This window comes from Hydractinia symbiolongicarpus, chromosome 9, assembly GCF_029227915.1.
Source record: "Hydractinia symbiolongicarpus strain clone_291-10 chromosome 9, HSymV2.1, whole genome shotgun sequence".
NCBI lineage: Eukaryota > Metazoa > Cnidaria > Hydrozoa > Anthoathecata > Hydractiniidae > Hydractinia > Hydractinia symbiolongicarpus.
The window spans coordinates 14,801,770-14,822,087 of record NC_079883.1 but is presented as its reverse complement, the minus strand read 5'-3'; the positions used below and the strand labels follow the sequence as shown (position 1 = coordinate 14,822,087).

Genomic DNA, 20,318 nt, shown 5'->3' with positions numbered 1-20,318 from the left:
AAGCTTTAATTATTCGCGCCTTTGAAAGGAAATTAACAAAAACAAGTTTTTGATACTAGGAGAACAATAAATTTTAGAAGAATTTAGTAAGTGATTTTTTGTTTCTTCTAAACATGAATTTGAATATTATTTTGTAAAATTTTGTTTCATCTTCAACCATTTTTTTCTTTTTGACAACAATAAAGCTGAATGTGCTTAATATTTTTTGCCGAAACTTATTATGTTTTTAACTGAACAAAAAGTGTAAGAAAATGTCAAATTTGGTTTTTTAAAAGCTACTTGCAAGAAAGGCCTCTTTTTTAACCTCAATCATGTCATAAAAATGCGTCAGTTATTGTTAAATATATGAATTTTACGAGAAAGCGGCGCAATGTTCCATTTGGAGTTTTCCAATAATTTTAGAATTTAAGAAGGGAGATGTTATTATCTTATCTTTGAATATAGTGTAGTTTTGTCGTTATTTTTTAATTCGCTTTGCTCAACCGAAAATAAACTTATTTATTTTCTAAACTCCATGTGGGACAAGAATAATGCGGTATTAGTAGTGTAGTAGTTATGTTCCTAAAAGTAGGGGCGAAGGATGTTTCAGAGACCTAAACTTTCAGAAACAGACAATAAAATGCTAATGTCGTCTTGAACGTATCCATCTTTTGCCTTTTCGGATCTCCACCGCCCATGCCTTTTGAATAATCTGTCTGGTACTCCTCTATTTGCTGCTGCATTTGCGCCACCCGATCTTAAACTATGTAGGCTAAATTTTTGGTGATCTTCATTGCAAGCCTTTATTGCGTCTTTAAAACATTCACGGGCTTGAGCATACGATAATGACTCGTGTTTTGGTCTCAATCTTTTTTTTTTTTTTCTTGTAGATGTTATGGCTCTAAAAATATACTCATCGTCTTCTTTTATTTTACACCTGTCAATATAATTTGATAAATTAGAGAATGGACATAAATTTGTGGTAGTTCTACTGATCAAAACCCAAGCTCCATCACGATAAGTATCTGTTGTTGCTTTTTTGAATAAAACTCTCAGATGTGTTTTATTGAAGATAACATCAGAAAGCCGTAAATGTGCAAGTTCTTCATAGCGCATAAATCCGGAAAAGCCAAGCAAACATATATTGATAGTCCTTAGATTTTGTAAGGTATTAAAAACAGATCATATAACTTAGATAACAATTCTTCATTGGCCGTTTCTTGTTAACTTTATGATTAGTCATGCGCTTTGCAGCTTCAAACATGTTCTTAACGATGATTGTTTGACATGGGTCATTAAAACATACAATTTGGTGAAAAAATTTTATGGCATAATAACAGCTTTTTATAATCAGTAGGGAACGATTCTATTGTGTTAAGTTCAATAAAAATAACGACACATGGAAGGGATCTGCTGGAAATTCTTGTACCTTAAATTTTAATGCCCATTCTTTCCATTTTTTAAAATGTTATTCATACATTTTTGCAGTGTTTACTTCTCTACATTTTGCATACGTTTCCGGGAATGCTTCAACTAATTCTTTCAGATTATTTTGTCGTGGGAATGATGTGCTCAGAGGTGGTTTCTGATAAAATCTAAAGTTTTAAAGCACTAAATAAACTCATGTCTAATTATATTTTACAACTTGTAAAGTCAATGTAGAGTGTCAATATTGGAGCAGATGATTGAATTGAGCCTACAAGGGATTGACTGTTCTTACCACGTACTATCCATAAACTCGGATTTTCAAATACTCGATGGTCTTAAATAAACGGAAGATATTTGTTATGATGATCCACTAGCAAGGCCCAAAAAGCTGCTAAAGGCCAATGAGGTACTATAAGGGCTCCTTTACATTGTTATAATGGCATATGTTGTATGGTTTTCGTAATCAAATGGATTGGGGGAACTAAATAGTTGTTTTCTCCGAACCAAGATATTGAGAGTGCGTTCACCCGTGAGGTACCAGGACAACAGTATTTTGAGTTAAATTTTGGTAAATGAGTGTTAATGTTGCTGGCGAATCTATCGACTGTAAAGGGTCGCCAAATATTATTTAGCTGTGTAAACAAGGTTTTTGTAGTTTAACAATCGTCGTAATCAACTAATCTACTCAAATAATCGGCACCGGTATTTTGTTCTCTCGGGATCCATTTTTTATCAAAATCTATATTGTTTTTTTTGCACACATCATATATTTATAGAGCTAAGTATTGAAGAGGCTCTTTGTTGGATCCAGACTTTGCAATAATTGAAACAGCAAAGTTATCTGTGTGCCAAAGAACATATTTATTTTATAATAACGATTTAAAAGATATAAGGCATGAGTGACTGCAAATAATTCTCGCCAAGTTGAACTTTTATCCGATTCAATTTTTGAAAGATTTACCACGCATTCGTACTTAATGTTGTTTATGCATGCGTGAGCTCCAATAGCGTTATTACTGGCGTCAGAATAAGCGACTGTTGTGGGTATTTGATAATGGATTAGAATTTTGTTGTTTAGGGATTTCAAATTATCTCTCCAAAATAAAAGTTCTTTTATGACGCTATTTTCGTATTTCAAGTTCAATTTTCTGTTCCAAGTTACTCTTGAATCAATTAGTTTGTAAGGATATCTTGTTTTTAATTGTGCGATATCTCCCAAGACAAATTTTTTAGAGAGTATTTTGCCACAGAGTTGAGCTAATAATCTTGCTAATACGTATGGGAATTTTGTGAGAATAAAATGAATGAAATTCCGAGTCGAAATAATTTTGTCACGGGGAATAGAAAAGCAACATCTTTGGAGATCGACTTGTATACCTAACCATTGGCTGTTATGCGAAGGAGTCCACACAGATTTTTTGTTGTTTATTACGAAGCCACAGTTAATTAATGTTGAACGAACACACGTGGAATGACGTGTTGCATTTAATGAAGAATCTGATACGCCCAAGCCATCATCAATATAAACTGCTATTTTTATGATATTGAACCTCCAGAACTTTACTAGACACCTCATGACTTTCGTAAAAATAAATGGAGCAGATGTGAGTCCAAACGGGAGAACTAGAAATACAAAGTGGCGGAGTTTTCCTTCGTAGAACCAGGAAAAACCAAGACATTTTTAAAAGTCGCGTAAATATCGATATGGTGATAACCCTGAGTGATATCGAATTTAAAAAGAAAGTTGTTGGGTTTTAGGTAATTTTTCAAAACTTTTCAATCTTCCAATTTTATTTTATCTTTATAAACGTGCTTGTTTACATGTCTGAGATCCAAAATTAGACGGTTTTGTTTATTTACGGATACTGATTTACTTTATTTATGTTTATTTACGGATACTGATACGGATACGGATACTGAAATTGGATTTACAATGTATGGAATATCGTCGTTTGCCAACATATTTGTTCTTCCCGTATTTAGAAGCTCGTTTACTGCCTCGTCCACGAACAATCGATTTTCAAAAGCTGATTTATTACAAGCTCGTGAGCTTGTATTAAAACGCAAATGTGTCCTACAAGAATGGAAATTTTTGCCTCTCTGAGCACCGACACGGGAGTAGTCGTGTGTTCGAATCTCATCTTGGTAACTATTTTTACTTTTTTTTTCTTTTTACTATCTCGCCCGCGAGGACGTGTTTACAGAGTGACCTAACGAAAATTGAAATTTCGAGAAATTTTCTATCAATATTATTGCCTATCCGAATAGCAAAATATGTCGTGTCTAACTTTAGCTTTTTATACACTTTTTTGGCGAGGTTGTTTGCGTATATCATACGTCTTGTTGTTTTTAAAATATACGAGTTAGGTGTTGTAACAAAAGGAATTTCATGTCTTCCAAAATTACGTTTTGTAAGTTTCGTTAATTGCGATGTTTTTCCAGAATGAAATGTTTTTCTTTAATCTACCTTTAACTATGGGTATTGAGGGGTTATTGTTACTTTTAAATTCAAACTTATCACTGTTGGTTTGCAAGAAATTTGTATTATCCTTATCTTTAAATTTTGTAGGATTCTGGTCTGGTGATGGTGCTTGTTGCTTTGGATTTCTGGGCAAGGATTTCTCCAATAGCCGAATTTTCCACATGCGAAGCAGGCTTTTATTTTTACTATGCTCGGTCTTCTTTAGTGTCCTGGTTTCAGCAGTCTTAATTCCCTTTTCGTCCTCACTATCGGAGGCAAGATCGTCCGACACGTATTCATCTACAGTTTTCCACCCTGCTGGAGACCTATCAGCAATTTTAATCAACTTATTTCTTTTTTTTATAGAGTTAGTAATCTTATTTAGGGATTTGTAATCTCTTTTTGCTAATTTCATAACGTCACTTATCTGGTTTTTTATGTCCGAATTGAATTCGTATTGCACTTTGTTGCTCTTGTGTTTGAAGCTTGCTGAAGGTTCTTTCTTAAGCTTTCTAGCCAGATCTTTTGTTTCTTCCATATACTTTCGTTCGTTCGTTAAATTTGGAAGTGAAGAAATTTTCAGATCGCTCAAAGCTGATGAACTATCCTCTCTTTGGCGCTTTGGAGGATTCTCTTGACTTGATGATCTTGAGCGTGATGTAGACATTATTTCTCCTTAACTTGTTACAGCTCTAATGGTTAATCGACTTGTGAGATGGGTGGAGGTTGTTAAACGTGTTATAACGTTAAGACTGGAACTAGTGTACCGTGTAACGGCACACGAATATTTCGTAACGAAAATAAATACGATTGTTTTGTCAACTTGTGACATGTGGTATATATTGTTCTATTAAAACATTTAGCATTTTTGGTAGCCTAATATTCTGTGTTCTTTTTTTATTTAGGTGCTTAAAGGTGCAGTTGTTCCATTTTCACCTGGTCTGCATATTTATACTATGTCAAATATTTTGTACGCTTCAATAGTGTTTGTCTAAGTTTTATAGGTACCAACTTGTAGTGACTCATAATGGCTCCTGTGAACTTATTTTTAAAATATTCATCAATTTGATATATCTTTTTAGCTATGACGTTATTTTGTCTAGCTGTTCTACAAATTTCCCTTCTTGTCGTACATTTTTATAAAGTCTCTCAATGTTACGATTACAGTTTAAACTTCTTTAATGGTTATTGTATAATTATTTTCTATAATTATTAGAATTATTATTAGAATTTGTTTTTACATTAATTTTATGTCATTTTTTGATCGACAGCATCACTTTTACTATCTCGTCTGCAAATTTACACCCTTGTCCGAAATTTCGTTCACTTTAATGAACGTTGTCCAACGTTAAAATTGCAGTTTATAAAATTGTTTACTTTGTTGTTGAATACTTTCTTGGGCTTTTAGAGCGATTTGTAGTAGTATTTGAGCGATGACGCCATCATTACGTCATTTCTAAGAATAAACTATCAAAAATTGGTACATTTTTTCTTTTACAAATGTACTATCTACTGTAAAAATTTTATGATCTTACTATGCCTCAATCTGAAGTTATTTATTTTTAAATATAAAAATTGTGAAAAAATTCCTATACATGACCCCCGTCTTTGTGCCGTGTTTTGTTCCGAAATTGGCCGAAAAAGGCAACAAAAAAAGGCTATACTATCTATCACAAAAACAACAATAACTAGAGAATGGCTTGGATTAGAAGTTGCGCGACCCCTCGTTGAAACCGTTTGGAAATGTAGAAAATGTTGCATACGGCTGGAAAGTCGAACAGAGCATAGAAAACTTTGACCTGAACAGCCCAATATAAGATTAAGAAAATCAGTTGTGTTATCAAAATTACAAGAACCGTTTTCACGTTTCTTTTTGTAATGTATTTACTAGATATGATTTTTTTCACAGTGACATTGCTTGTTTCATCGTTGTGGCTAGAAAGGGGTAGGCACGTACCTTACCGTACAAAAAGAGAGGCGGGCAAAAATGGATTCAAAAAGGAAAAATTTTAATTATTAAAAGAAGTAAAAATAAAAAATGAAAAAAAACGAAAATACATGTCAAAGTGAAAAACATCGAAATCGATGTTTACTTAAAAAAAAGAACATTAGAAAACATTCCCAAAATGTGTAAAGACAAAGCATTTATACTAATGCTATTAGCGCATGAAGTGTCAGTCTTGCAAGAACAAGAAAGTGGCAATCATCACACTTAACTTGATGATCAATGTTACTCACTTCACAATTAAATGTTGTATCAATGCTGACAGCAGTGTTTCAAAGTGTCCTTCTTAGACTGTCTGTTTACTTTCGAAATGTTTCAAACTTTACGTGCAATTAAACTATACGTGCATATGCACAAGGTGAACGCAATTTGTTTGCACAAGGCGCAAACACAATCCCTCTTTAAGCGTTCACTCTTATAAAAATCCTTTGTGAAAGTATATTCGTTAGAAAACATCCTAGGAATTAGTTTCTGCCTCGTATGTTCTTTTATAGTTGGAATATGATGAAACGATCTTATTTTATTTATAAAAATCTTTGCAAACATGACACACTGAAGATTAACCAGTTCTTTTTATAAGATCGCTATGGAAAAAGAAGATTAACTGCATGCGCCGTATGGTAAGTCAACATTCTGTTTCCGCAGTAAGAAGAACCCTGAGTGATTGATTCTCTTGAGTATCCAAAGCACAAAATTTCTTGCATACGAAGTGGGGCGAGATTGTATATCGATTGCAGAAATAAGATTAATTTTTTCTCTCCTTTTTTTCCACATCGATTTATTTATTTTCCCATAGGTGAAAATAGAAATAGTAACGTTTGATTTGACATCTCTTGTTGAATTTAATTATGGGAGTCGATCGCTACGACAGATTCTGATTGGCTAATAAGGGGTAAAGTTCGACTTCAGGGGAAAAACTGCTAATCGGCCGTATCAATAATGGGAAGATAAGAATTTTATAAAGAACGTTTGGTAATGGAATTCAACAGAATAAATAATGATGATCCAAAAAATATTTTATTATGACCAGGATTAAAACTCGAAACCTTGAAGAAAATAATGAACTGATGTACAATAAAATGCCTTTCATAAAAATATTTTTGATATTATCGTGGGAATAATTTTCATGTCACTTAAGAAGTGTTGTGCTTAAAATTTGAAACATTTAAATGGGATTGAAGAGGTCCTTAATGAAACGAAATAAAACTAAAGCAAGTAGTACCTTAAAGTTAGGAGCAAGGAAAAAAGAATCAGCTTGCACCAAGACTTCAAGAACAAGGTACAAGAGAGCAAAAAGTAATGTAGCTACTGAAAAATAGTGGTTTTATGTTATGCTGGAAATGTGTGGTTGCTCAATGCATTACAACTACATTACGTTATGTTTTTTTTGTTTTTGTGATACGATTCATTTTTATATCAAAAAATATGTGTTGGTGAAGGTTAACACGAATTTTGAAATATTTTTGCTGCTCTCAGAATTTAATTGTTACATTGGAACATTTTGCATGTAGTTTTCAATCTTAACCAACGGGCATTAGGAGATGCTAAAATTTTTAATTTGGGGAATACTTTAAGATTCAGTTATTTTAGTCGGTGCAAAATCAGAATTTTGACGAACATAGAGTGAGTATTTTTAAATAATCAACATTGGAGGATGAAAAAGATCAACAAAGAGCTTAATTTGCGGATACAAAATTGGAGTATGTTGCAAAAAAAAATATTTGCCGCTGACCGATTTTATAATTTTTTTGCGTAACTTATTTTTGCAAAATGAGTCCAAATCGGCAAAAAAATACCACAAGGAAAAGTTACGCAAAAATATGTCTTTGCAAATAATGTGAACAGTTTGTGTTAAAATTTTGTTTTACGAATGTTGTAGGTGACGTAGCATAAGAAGTTAAACATATGGCTGTTTCAAACAAATTGTTTTTCGATAATCTCCCAGATAGCAACGAAGAAGAACACGAAAGATCTGAGGTTAGTTACATGTAAGAATAAGATGAAGTGAGGCGAAGAAAGTTAATCATCCTCACCCTGCTGTCATGCGTCACCTCATATGCTAATTTAGTACAACATTACTGTCACCGTCATCTTTTGTGTTTGTCCATGTTCTACTTTTCTTCTTAAGAAATCAAGTTGTTTTATTTTTTTGTTTGTTTTTTTTTCGGAACATTTAATGTTCTTTCCCAATAGCATCCGAACATTTTTTTGTTTTTCCGTGTTTGTTTTTTATTTAGATGGAGGAGTATGCAACTGTCAAAAAATGTATTTCTCACGAAGAAACTTTAGCTTCCAAAAAATCTATTGTCTTTTTTACAAACCCTTCAAGTTGTTGGTACTTTATTATCGTGGTTGGTTTTCTTTTCTCCGTGACAGCATTTGCAATGGCAACCCACAGCGTGTTAAAAGACAACTCCAGCGACCTTCATTATTCAGCTAAAGTTGGTCGCCAGCAACAGAAATCTTCAGTTTGTAATGTAATTATTTTATACTATCTATTTTCGGTTTATACGAGCAATTTTCTCTCATTGACTTGTTCAGGTCTGTGTTCTATTTTTTTCTTTTCCCTTTCCAGTTTCATTTCTTTATAAAACAGTAGCGAAAGGGTTGTTAGAAGATTTTCCGTGAAAACGAGCTGTAATATGATAGTTTTGTTACTTTTCTGGTCACTGGTATTTAATTTTAATAAGGATTCAAACTTGAAATCTAAATTGGAAGAATATGTGAAGAAAACGGACTTACTGAAAACTGAGGTGAGTGTGAAAACACGTTGTATTTTTTTTAATTTATATGGAGCTTCGAGTTTTGATTAAAATGTGAAATAATAATATCCAAAAGAATATTTGTTTTCTTAAAAAAACAGGAGAGAGGTGGCCGTATTTTTTTTTTTAATTACCTTCTCGTTTTTCATTGTAGCTAAAGAATTTGACAAAAATGATTAACCAGACAGGTTTGATTTTTATTTATTTACATTACATTTGTACAGGTAGATAAGTAAAATAAACTTTAATGTAATTAAAACTCTGGGGATGTAAAACTTTAGCTTCAGTCGAGTATTGATAAATATCGAATAACAGAAAGCAATTCATCATAACGTATATGCGCAGTATCCCTTAACTCTATTAATTTTATTAGGGCGGGAAAGGGAATTATAAAAATTTAGAAAATATCTCTTATTTACGTCTGAAATGTGGCGACTTTTCATAACACTTATTTTGGTAAGAAGATTTCTGCGGAACGAAGTGAATTGAAATTTAACTATCAAATTTTAGAACTTATAAAGAAGAAAGTCGACAAACAAGATACAGAGGTGACATTTTAATATTTTACAAAACTTTTATTTGCTCACTAAGATAAGTATTCAGTAGTGTTTCTTTTCTTCTTTGACTTAGATTAAAATCTTACATAAGAAATTCGAAGATACTGCACTTGACATAAATGGGCTCAAATTTATGGTAAGCATATTCTTTCTTTTAACGGAAACGTCCAGCAAATGTTAATCTAAGTTGCTAAATGTGATTATGTCAAAAGACTTCTTCGGTAGAATTTTCTTGCATTGTATTTGGTGAATAAAATACATTTATATTTGAATTTGCAAACGCGTGACTTGTTCCATTTATAATTTTTTTACCAGATTTTTTAACATTAGAAACAATTGTGTTAATACTTTATTTTTTACTCTGCAGATAGAAAATGTGAAGAAGTTGCAGTTCGAAATTGTCAGTAAGTGCCAAACTTAGCAAATTACTTTAATTACTAAAATTATGAGTAAAAATCTAAGTTTGTAACTAAAATATTGGTCAATCTCTAAATCAAAAACTGAAATTGTGAGTAAGTTCTAACTAATGCAACGGAATTTCAGAGTATGGCTTTGCAATGAAAAGTGGTAGTAAAACCTGAGCTTTTGAGGAAGTTTTAACTTCGTAATTAACATTGTGAGTAAATACCACTTTTTATTAAAATTTTGGGAGTTCCAACTTTTTTTAAATTAATAGCAGAATTTAATTGTTGCGATTGGTTAGACTTTACTATATCTTAAGAGTAACTACGTTTGCCATTTTAGGTAACTTTTCGAAAGCTGAAAACAAATTCAAGGACATCGTATGTATCTTTAAATACTATGTTTTGTAAAACAATTTGCGTATTAAATTTTAGAAAAATTATAAAATAAAGTGATAAAACTTGAACATAAAATATATTTGATAAAGTAAATATATTTTATATCAAGTATCAACAACAATTAAATTAACCAATTAGACCAATTTTTAAAACTGTTCGACGCCCATTCTCACTTTTTACTTCTCCTTTTTTCTTATTTTTTAATGATGGAAACTGCTAATTTCATTAACACACTTGATTTGTTTACTTCACAATGGGTCTTTTTTTAAGAATATTTTGCTAATTCGACTCTTTCGATATGATCAGAATTTCATTTAGATTAATAAAATGCAGAACCAAACTGAACAAATCAAAAGTAAGCCACATAATTTTATAAGTGTTTTTTATATTTTTATTTCTACGAGTTGAATGTTATGTTCCCTGTTGTTGGGTAATGTTGCTAGCCAGCATAATTGAGAATAAGAGGTCAATGTTCCTTTAAAGTAGTACCGAAATATGTTGCACATTGATAAGAGATCTTTCGTTTTTGGATTTAACAGAGAATGTAATGTCAGTAAATTAACTTGTTTGATAAATTTTGTACTAATAATGTTTAGAAAATTTCACTATGGACTTAGAGAAATTATTTAAAAAAGTAAGTATATGTATCAAACTGATGTTGATTTTGCTGATTTTTCTATTGCTTTTATCTTTATTGCCTTATAAAACACGTTCTGATGCACAAAATTTCCACGATGTCATAATCTCTTGTTATATTCCCCCTTTAACCCAAAGTCAACGATTTCACGAGTATTTCTGTTAGCATCAGCTAAGCATATTTCAACTTCAACATTGACCTTGGGAGAAAGGGAGAGATCCGAACGAAATTCTCAATATATTTTTTCCAGGGTTGGAAATTATACATTTTTCATTGATTATTCGAAAACATCTTACCAAAGTTCTGCAAAATACAACGATTGAAATGGAATAGCAAACTTATATTTTATAACAAACATAGCCCTTGTAAAAAATAAAATTTAATTTTCAATTGATTAAAATTAACAGGCTACAATTAATTGCTTCACGCTGTGTTTATAGATCTATTCAATAAAGAAGACATTTGAAGAACATAAAAACTTCTCAGGTACGTAAAATTGGTGGTGTTGCAACTTTTGTGAAAAAAAACTCGGGAAATAGTAACTTAATTGTACCATACAATCCATATTTTCGTGAATTGTTAAAAAGCTTTTTAAATTTAGGTTATCTTTGGACACAGTACGAAAACGGTACTTCGTATTACTTTTCCCGTGAACGTAAAAAATGGAAAGACGCCGCAAATTTTTGCGACTTGTCAGGAGCGAAACTGACAAGTATTCACTCTAATGAAGAAAATACATTCATCACTAACAAATTGCATAGTTTATATGGGTAAAGAAGTTACTTATTTAAATTTCTATACTTAGCAATATTAAAAAGAACATCAATTTCTATATCAATTTATTTAGAAATATATCTTCTGGCTATCATGGAGCCAGCATTGGCCTTCACGACATCAACCTTGAACGTCATTTTCGCTGGGTTGATGGAACAAAAACAGATTATCTTAACTGGGCAAGTGGCGAACCGAACAACTTAAATAACGAAGATTGCGTTTCCATTGATCTAAAAGGCAAATGGAATGATAATTCATGTGACACAGAATTCTACTTTATCTGCAAGAAGAATTGAAGTTTTGGTGTAATTTTATTTGTGACATTAAGTAGTTAGCTACTTCCATGGTTGTAAATAATTTTCAAGACTCGCTTTAGAACTATTCTCATTAATTATTGTACAGTGGAATTTCAATAAAGCGGCCACAATCATTGCAAAAAAATTGTCCGCTTTATAAAGATGTCTGCTTTAGACAACCTTGTCCCCGGGGTCTTGTGGCCCTTGAGCCGTTATTACGAAGTGGCCAACTTTTCGCCGCTATCAACTTCATCAACAAAGCAAAATGCCCTGGGAACGAGGTTGCGTTTTAGAGAGATTTTCGGTTTATTATGATGATAATAAAATGTCTTAAATAGAAAATATTGAAGAATATTATTTGTCGTTATAGTGGAAAACTTTATTTAGCGCAAAAAAATTGTCTGTCGGATATATGAGTGTCTGTTTTACTAAGAATTTTATAAGAGTTTAGCGGAAGATTTATCCGTTCCAAGTACAGCTGTCCGTCTTATAGAGGTGGTTGTTTTAGCCGGTTTTCATCGTATTTTGCTACATTCTACTACAATTTAGCAACCGAAAGTTATGATTCTCTTAACACCATTGCTTAAATGTAAGATGCAGTTAAAAATAGTTATTTTTTAATCCCAAATATCACTAAATCCCTTTATACCATGCAATAGTGTTGTATAACACTATTGCATTGTGTAAGGCGATTCTTATTTTATTGAGCACTGCGCGCCTTCAGAAGCAAAGATCAACTTTTGTAAATATTATTCAAGGTATATTATTTTTTAATAAAAACAAGCAGGTTTAATAAAATGTAGGCAACGTTTTAGGAGATCTTTGTAGACAAATCTTAATTTTTGATTTGGTTAACATTCATACATGGCTAAAAAACTTAACATGTAAAAATATATAAAAAACAAATATTAAAGAAATAGAAAACTTTTAGAGGACAAAAAAGGTCAACAAAAAGAGACAAGCAATTCTCAACACCACAACATCAAAAATGGTCGTTGCAACCCTAGCTCTCATCTTTCTTTGTCAGCATGTTCAGGCTGCAAAAAATTGAAAATTGATTATTAAAAAAAAATCATGGCTCGTGATTGGTTTATTACGCGATCACAACAAAGTCAGTATGAATATATCGCATTTGTTATTTGTATCTTAAAAATTTCGTATTAGCACGATCCATGCACGTTTGGTCATTACTCACTAAAAGAATACACAGTAAAAGCAGTGCTCAAAAATTTGAGGACCCATCGCGAAATAAAAAAGTAAAGATTTTGGTCTTAAAGATGAGTATCTTATTAGCGGTGTACACATCTTTTCGCATATTTTCTTTTCTGGAATATCTTGTACAAGAATAACGTTATTTGCATTGGTGTTATGAAATGAGGATATACAGATTCACATGCTTAAATATACGAATGATGTTTGTAGCGTTCCTATCCAAAGAATAAAATCTTATTGTGCTGTCATTTAATTACGAACTTTATACAGTGGCAGTGTTTCAAAAATGTTTTGTCAAAACATTACGAAGTTTAAAACTGACTACACACTTTTATCAACATTGTAGTTTTGCATTTAATAAGCATTATTCATGGTCGCCAAAAAAGTTGTTTGCTTTCCTCTTCATTGTGCGAATAGTTCTTCTCAAATCTTTGTAAAGGACGATATAAATAAGCGGCATAATTAACGCAGATGTTTGACCAATGACTGTCATTGTCACTTCCACGTATTCGTTAGCACTTTCACCCTTGTAAACTTCATGTGCTAATATCACGTCATAAGGTAACCACGTCAAAACAAATGTAATAGTTGTTGCTATTACTAGACGTACTTGGACTATATCCTCTGTGATGTAGTCGACTTGTGATATACTTTTGGTGGAAGCTCTAGATATACACGACACTCTGCTGTTGAAGTTCGTTCTAATATGTTTCATAATCTTAAGTGCTGTAAAGCAAATTATTGAAATAGGCAACACAAAGACGAAAGTTAAAACCAGAGTCATGTATATTTTACCCAATGAATTTTTATACGGAACTAACCCACATTGAACATTCCCACTCTGTTTGTCATACCTCCCCAAACCGAATACTGGTAAAACAGACCACAGGAACGCATAACCGTAAATCAGAAATAAACTGAGTGGAATGTATAATGTTTTTGTGTAAAGCACAAGTGCATAATTTTGTTTGATACTGCATAGATATCTATCAATTGCCAACGCAAAGATATGACAAATGGAAGAAAACTCAAAAAAATACATAAAAAATGCTTCTGAAATGCACAGTCCTCGTCCGTGTAAAAATTCATGATCAGATAAACCACGAACTTCGAGTGAACCAACAAGAAGAATTCTGGTCAAATCACAAAAAGAAGCCGATATTAAAATGTAATCGCGATATTTTCTTCGATGGTAGCTTCTTGTTAAAGCCGTAATGATAACCAGGTTAAAAATCGTGGCGAAGACGATCAGTACCACGATGACTATAAGCATTGCTGTTTCAAATTCCTCGACTTTTTCCATAGCTAAACTGGTTTGAAGTACCTTCCTCGAAGCAATGTAAATATTCTTGGACCTTCTACGACCCTTGCATAAATAATATAAAGCTATCATTTATTTCCGCATGTAAAACTATGAAAACCATCTGTCTATACATGAAACAAAAAAAACATTCTTTTCTTTGTGTTTTATCTTTTTGTTTATCATTTTTTTTTGTTCCAAAATTTTCGATTTAGACAAAATGAAACTAAAAGACACCAGCTGCGAATCAATCGTATTAAAATCCATACTATTAGTTTTGGTTTGGTTTTTATATTTTACAGCATGAAAAAAAAATTTAAATCTCAATTTGATAAAAGTTAAAGAAAGCAAAAAGCAAAAGTAAACAGTTAGAGATTTCTTTTTTTATTAAAGCAGAATAAAAAACTTCTGCCAACCTTTTCCAGACAATGGTGATTTGTTCTGTTTTTTTTCGTTTAGCAATCACGGAGAGAAAATTACTTGTCTATAAGCCTGAGTAAGTCCTTCGGTATACCTTTTGAGTATTATTTTTTGCGGGCGCTTTTTATGCGCGTATTTCCGGTGTAGCAGAAAATAAGTACTCCCTGAAAAAAAGTACTCCCGGAGTACTTATTTCCCGGAAATAAATACTCCCGGAGTACTTTTATCCTGGGAAAAAAGTACTCCCTCTAGGAAATAAGTACTCCCCCGATTAAAGCTACGGAGTACTTTTTTCCTAGGAAAAAAGCACTCCCAGAAGAAGACTCTCCATTGCATGTGTATGAAAAAATTCGAATGTTTATGTTATTCAAGCTTCTTAATTTTAATCAACATGTCGACGAATAAGCATGTGAAATTGCAAGATATTGAGAATTATATTAGAAATGGGCAGTACCCTGCTCATATAAAAAAAAAGGAGACAAAAGTAACTTTAGGAAATCGAGTAAAAACTTTTCAATTGTTGATGGTCATCTGACGTTTAAAGGGACCAGAAGAGTTATTTTTGAAAATCAAAGAAAAAATGTCATCATTCACGACATACACGAGGGCATCAATGAAACTGTCGAGTCAGTGGCAATGAGTGGTCATAGAGGACGCGACTCGACCTACCAAAAAGTATCCGAGAGATTTTATTGGCATGGTATGGTCGATGATGTTAAAAACTATATTCGAACTTGTCAAAAATGCCAAAAACAAGGGAAAATAGTCAAGAAGATCTCATCTGAACTTCAAAGTATCCATGTCGATTCAAATGTTATGCAACAAGTTGGGGTGGATATATGCAATCTACCCGAAATGAATGGCTACAAACACTTAATTGTATTGATTGACTATTTTTCAAAATGGTCAGAAGCCAAACCTGTTCAAGACAAAACTGCCCCACCCCTTTTTGAGCTAAAGAGCAACAATTGAAAAAGAGTAAGATTTGATTGTAAATTTCCCTTTTTTATCTGACTTTAGTTTTGATTTTTTTCGCAACTTGTTTGATTTTTACACTGCGAAATTTTAACAATTATTATGCATTAAAGTAGTTTTTATTTCGTTTTTCTTTTATTCTTTATCTTTATTATGTTGAGTTTTTGTGATGTCGGATAACACTAATCATTCTTCACAGAAAACATTTTTCTCTTTTTTCATTCTTTCATTTCCCATAATGATTTTGCCATCAATTAAATACTTTCGTCACAAACAAGTTTATGGCAAAAAAAAAACAAGACGACTGAAAAGTCGAAAATTTCGCTAGAAATTAATAATGACGGCTTATATTCGATCAAAAGTTATCGCGAATTGTTCTCCCAGTACCAAAAATTCCCCAAATCGCGACGTCATCAAAAAAATTTCGAAATATTTTTACATCACGTGATAGCTTTCATAACAATTCATAATTATTGTCAAAACTATACTTCAAGGCTCAGTTTACCCTCGTACTTAGGGATCGTTCACATATGACGGCAGCCTTCATAGGGGAGGGGGGTCTAAAAGTCTGACAAAATCTGACTTAAGAGGGGGAATCCATTTTCGCGGTCAAAAAATAAAATCAGAAAAATTGCATTTTGCGTGAGCTAATTTTCCTGGTTTTGACCTATTGGGGACGAGTTTCTTTTATTTTCCTAGGGGTTTGTGAAGAATTTTCAAGAACTTTTCGAAATAATATACTTCGCTGGTTCAAATCTTGGCAAAGAAAACCCGCAAATAAGCAAAAATTAATTCCCTCAATTTCTATTTCATGTCTTAAGCGTGCTTATTTCCTAGGAAATTTATACTGCCGGAAGTACTTATTTCCCGAAGGAGTCTTTATTTCCTAGGATAAGAGTACTCCCGGGAGTATCAATTTCCTGGGAAATATATACTTGGGAGTACCTTTTTCCCGGAAATAAATACTGGGGAGTACTTTTTTAGGGGAGTACTTATTTTCCGCGACACCGGTTTACATTTCCGGTTAGTTTCGAACTTTTAGCAGGTGTATACACAATAACATTCTCGGTGAAACTGTCACAGTTTCGCAATTATAAAGCTGCTGCTTTATTGTGTGAGATCCCTAAAAATTAGAAGCAGTTTAATTAGCTACAAACAATTTTTAAAATGGAGCATCTGCTTCGTTTAACCCGTTCACATCTGATGTACGATGTGTAACACATGTCTTTATCTTCTATCGTGCGATTTCTTCAAAATCGACCAGGAAAGATGGGGAGATAGAAAAACTTTAACTTTGCTCTCAAGTTTAATTCTTAAGCAAGGACCTGAGAACTTCAAGGACTTTCAAGAAAACATATGATTACTATAAGCCCCCTTTTTAGTACAAGTCAATCTCCATCCCAGTGACGTCATCAAATTAACTTTATACCCATCGGACAATGCATGCCCAATTCTTCCTCAGCGTTACACAGGCAAAAGGAGCCTAGGTTAATTAGGGTTAACGCAGTTTGTTGCTTAAAAATTTAGAATTCATAGAAACATTTATCGAAATCCTGCCCTAAATTGTCGAGTTAAACTACAACTAGTAATTTTACAACGTAGCCAGTGGCTTGTTCTAAGCAGAAAGAAATTTTTTAGGTAGGCCTACCTGCCTGTTTTTAGCTAGCTATAAGACAAAGTAGCTACCTTAACTCTCTGCGAGTTAAAGGTGAGGATATGCTGTATTTGTTATAGTTACCAAATAAATATTATTGGCTAAAGGCTTACTACGCTATTTTTATGCTATTTACAAAAATTGAATTTAAGATAATATGTGAATGTTAGCAGCGGAAATCCCTTAAGAAAACAGTGCATATATTCACGTTGCCTAAGGCGAACATTAAAAATTTAAAAATAACAGCACACTATAAAAACACACATGAGAAAAAGCAATGAGGAAAAACATAATTACGAAGCCTTATTTGATAAGCTATCACACGGAAAAATTGGATGCCTCGCATTATCAACGTAGTAAAATTTGCATATAGAATATATCCACGATAAAATTCCAACTTCAATTTTTCGAAATATTTCGTTAGTTAGCTACTGTTGATACAGAAGGTTATGCTGAATATAAAAATAATTTAAAAAGGTTATAAAGACAATGTTTTAGTCTGCCTCGCGGTCAGCTGACCTGTGTCTACAATTTTCCTCTTTTCCAGAAGGGGGGTTGTTTTTGTGAGTGGAAAGTTGTAAGCAGAAAAATAGCTGATTCATTTCTTGCTTTGCCTATTTAAAAGTGCACATTTTCTTTAAGAAGTAAAGTCATAACGAACAAATCCTCTAAAAAAGAGTTGTAAAAATTATACAGAAAAACAATGAAAATATAGAAGGTTTTAGGAATTTTTATGACGTCAGCGATGGCACCTGAACGGTTACAGGCGACGGAGGTGAAAAATGTTATTTGATAACATGATCAATTCACCTGTTCGTGGGTTGATCCATCATCTATAAATTAGTCTCATATTGGTTCCAGGTTGTCCCTAGTTACCAACGCATAAGCTGAAGTCAGTAACTTTCACCCGATACCAAGTTATTAGATCTCAAAGTTGTGATTGCGCTTCAATGACTTTATAAATTTAATCTAAAACATTGACGTCATTAAAATATGGATGTTGTGGCGTAACGTGCTTGTTGTTGAGAAATTATAATACAGTTTCTCGCTTTTTGTATTCCTACGTTGAAATCCCCTTAATATTATAACGACAAGTATTGGGAGTATATTGCTATTTGGTCTTGTTGAAGTTGATCTTGTCGAAGTGCGTACATCGTACCCATGCAAGAATCTTTATATATACATTCATTATTTTCAATTAATGAAACTATTGAACGTCTATGAATAATTGATAATGCAAGACAAAACGACATGCTGAACCCTCATGTAAAAAATATATTATTTGACCCTTTGCAATACCGTAAATTCCTTGTTGTTCGTTTCGTGTTTTTTTTTTACTTATTCCTAATATTATCGCGAAGAATCCTCCTACTTTTTAGTTTCGTTTCGACTCCGATATTTGTTGGTTAGCAAAGAAATTTCAATTTCGACCTTTCTACGATACGTCCGTAAGTCGCTTATTTTGAGGAGAAAAGTGCATATCAACATTGTCCGTATAAATACTGACTTAGCGTCTTAATATAAGACGTAAGCCTGTGAAAAAGGTAGAAGAACAATGAAGATCGGTCATTTAAATATTGCTGACGTCAGCAATGATACTTCGATACAGAACTTAAACGTTGTATTTTTGTGGAGTGATTAGAGTTTAGTGTTTCCGCAAGTGTCTTAAGAAAGACGTAAAACTTAGCTGAATCACATAACGTCATCAAGATTTTAAATATCCTTTAAATATCCTTTCAAAATCGTTTCCTTATTTCTTCCAGTATAACCGTAATTGTAAAATGTATATCTATCTAATCTGTTGCTTTGTTGAAATACCAAAACGTTGTAGGCCTAGTAGAGAAAAGAAAAGGAGCCCGCGATAAAAGTTTGCCAATAAAATCATCAGCATTCTAAGAGCCTTGTCTAAATTAGGCATGGGTATTGATTATGTTGCTATGGCTTCAGAGTGATAAACACCCACAAGCGCAATTCGTATTACACGAGGAACGATGATATTCTATATTTGGTTTCTAACATACTGGTTAGAAACTAATCCGTTGCTACTTGTAATTTGAGATATTTCATCATGCCTCGATGGATCATACAGTTTCAATACGCGAAAAGAAGAAATTAAGATTTAAAAATGAACGATATCATTTTTGTCGTGTTTATTGTCATCGAACTGATAATAGTGTTATTAGTCAGCGAAATTTACTTTCAGTATGTCAGCAATTATTTTGACATTACATAACGTCGTGATGAAAATGAGAAAGAAACAAGTGACACAAACTAAGAAAGAAAAACAAAATAAAATTTATAATCATTTACGTAACGTTTTAATAGAATATTTTTTTTAATATAGATTTACAAGATATATTGAATTGCTTTAGAAATAATCATTGTTGGGTGTTACGTGGTTAAGCTTTGCCATTTATTACCACGCAATTGTTCATTATAGAACCTGGCTGTCACGACTAATAATTTTGGGAATATCCCCTGATATTTCTGATATTTAAAAATATCCCTTGATATATAATTGTAATGGTTAGCACCCCCTAGGAATTAAAAAAAAGAAAACTCTGAGAATTCATCTAGGACTACCACTTGGTATAAAGTCAAAATGTGAAGAAATCACTAATTAAAACTGGTTGTTTACTTGCAAGTTGGAATTCAAATTAGACACGAATTTCTTACAAAAATTAGAAAAGATGTTTACATGTTTACCAGATTAAAACTATACGAGATACAGAAGAAGTCTAAAAAATAGCTAACATGACGAGGAAGGTTTTTTAGGTTATGCCTATAACCGGAATCTTTTTTTTTTACTTAACCGACTGTGAACCAAATTGTACCAGGAATTAACTTTTATTGTTTGCGACCTGAGAAACCTGAATCTGTCAAATTAGAATAAAGAAATAGGAGTTAACCTCAAAATTGAGAAGGTTATTATGTACTAGTTTCATGTTTTGCAAAACCTATGTACCGTACCAAAATGATTAATCTGCTACGAAACCGACATTTAAAAAAACAGATGTTTAGTTCATGTAGCAAAAATAACTGGTCGAAGTTATTAATA

General features: G+C 32.5%; 2 protein-coding genes and 1 long non-coding RNA gene across 3 annotated transcripts; 2 read left to right on the top strand and 1 right to left on the bottom strand.

The window, feature by feature from the left end:
* Window positions 1-5,936: 5,936 nt before the first annotated feature.
* On the top strand, window positions 5,937-12,250 carry LOC130656313 (C-type lectin domain family 4 member F-like). The gene is made up of 14 exons (XM_057459145.1): window positions 5,937-6,493; window positions 7,753-7,850; window positions 8,111-8,350; window positions 8,564-8,626; window positions 8,790-8,823; window positions 9,146-9,183; window positions 9,266-9,328; window positions 9,560-9,596; window positions 9,937-9,974; window positions 10,311-10,347; window positions 10,589-10,626; window positions 11,070-11,115; window positions 11,231-11,399; window positions 11,477-12,250. The coding sequence occupies exons 2-14, from the start codon at window positions 7,779-7,781 to the stop codon at window positions 11,697-11,699; spliced, it is 1,098 nt and encodes a 365-aa protein (XP_057315128.1). The 5' UTR covers window positions 5,937-6,493; window positions 7,753-7,778; the 3' UTR covers window positions 11,700-12,250.
* A 214-nt stretch (window positions 12,251-12,464) lies between these two features.
* LOC130656315 (parapinopsin-like) lies at window positions 12,465-14,434 on the bottom strand. Its single transcript, XM_057459146.1, has one exon. The coding sequence runs from the start codon at window positions 14,302-14,304 to the stop codon at window positions 13,276-13,278; it is 1,029 nt and encodes a 342-aa protein (XP_057315129.1). The 5' UTR covers window positions 14,305-14,434; the 3' UTR covers window positions 12,465-13,275.
* An 87-nt stretch (window positions 14,435-14,521) lies between these two features.
* On the top strand, window positions 14,522-20,107 carry LOC130656316 (uncharacterized). Its single transcript, XR_008984897.1, has 3 exons — window positions 14,522-14,571; window positions 14,671-14,707; window positions 18,640-20,107. It is a non-coding gene; the product is annotated as an uncharacterized LOC130656316 (long non-coding RNA).
* Window positions 20,108-20,318: the final 211 nt, after the last annotated feature.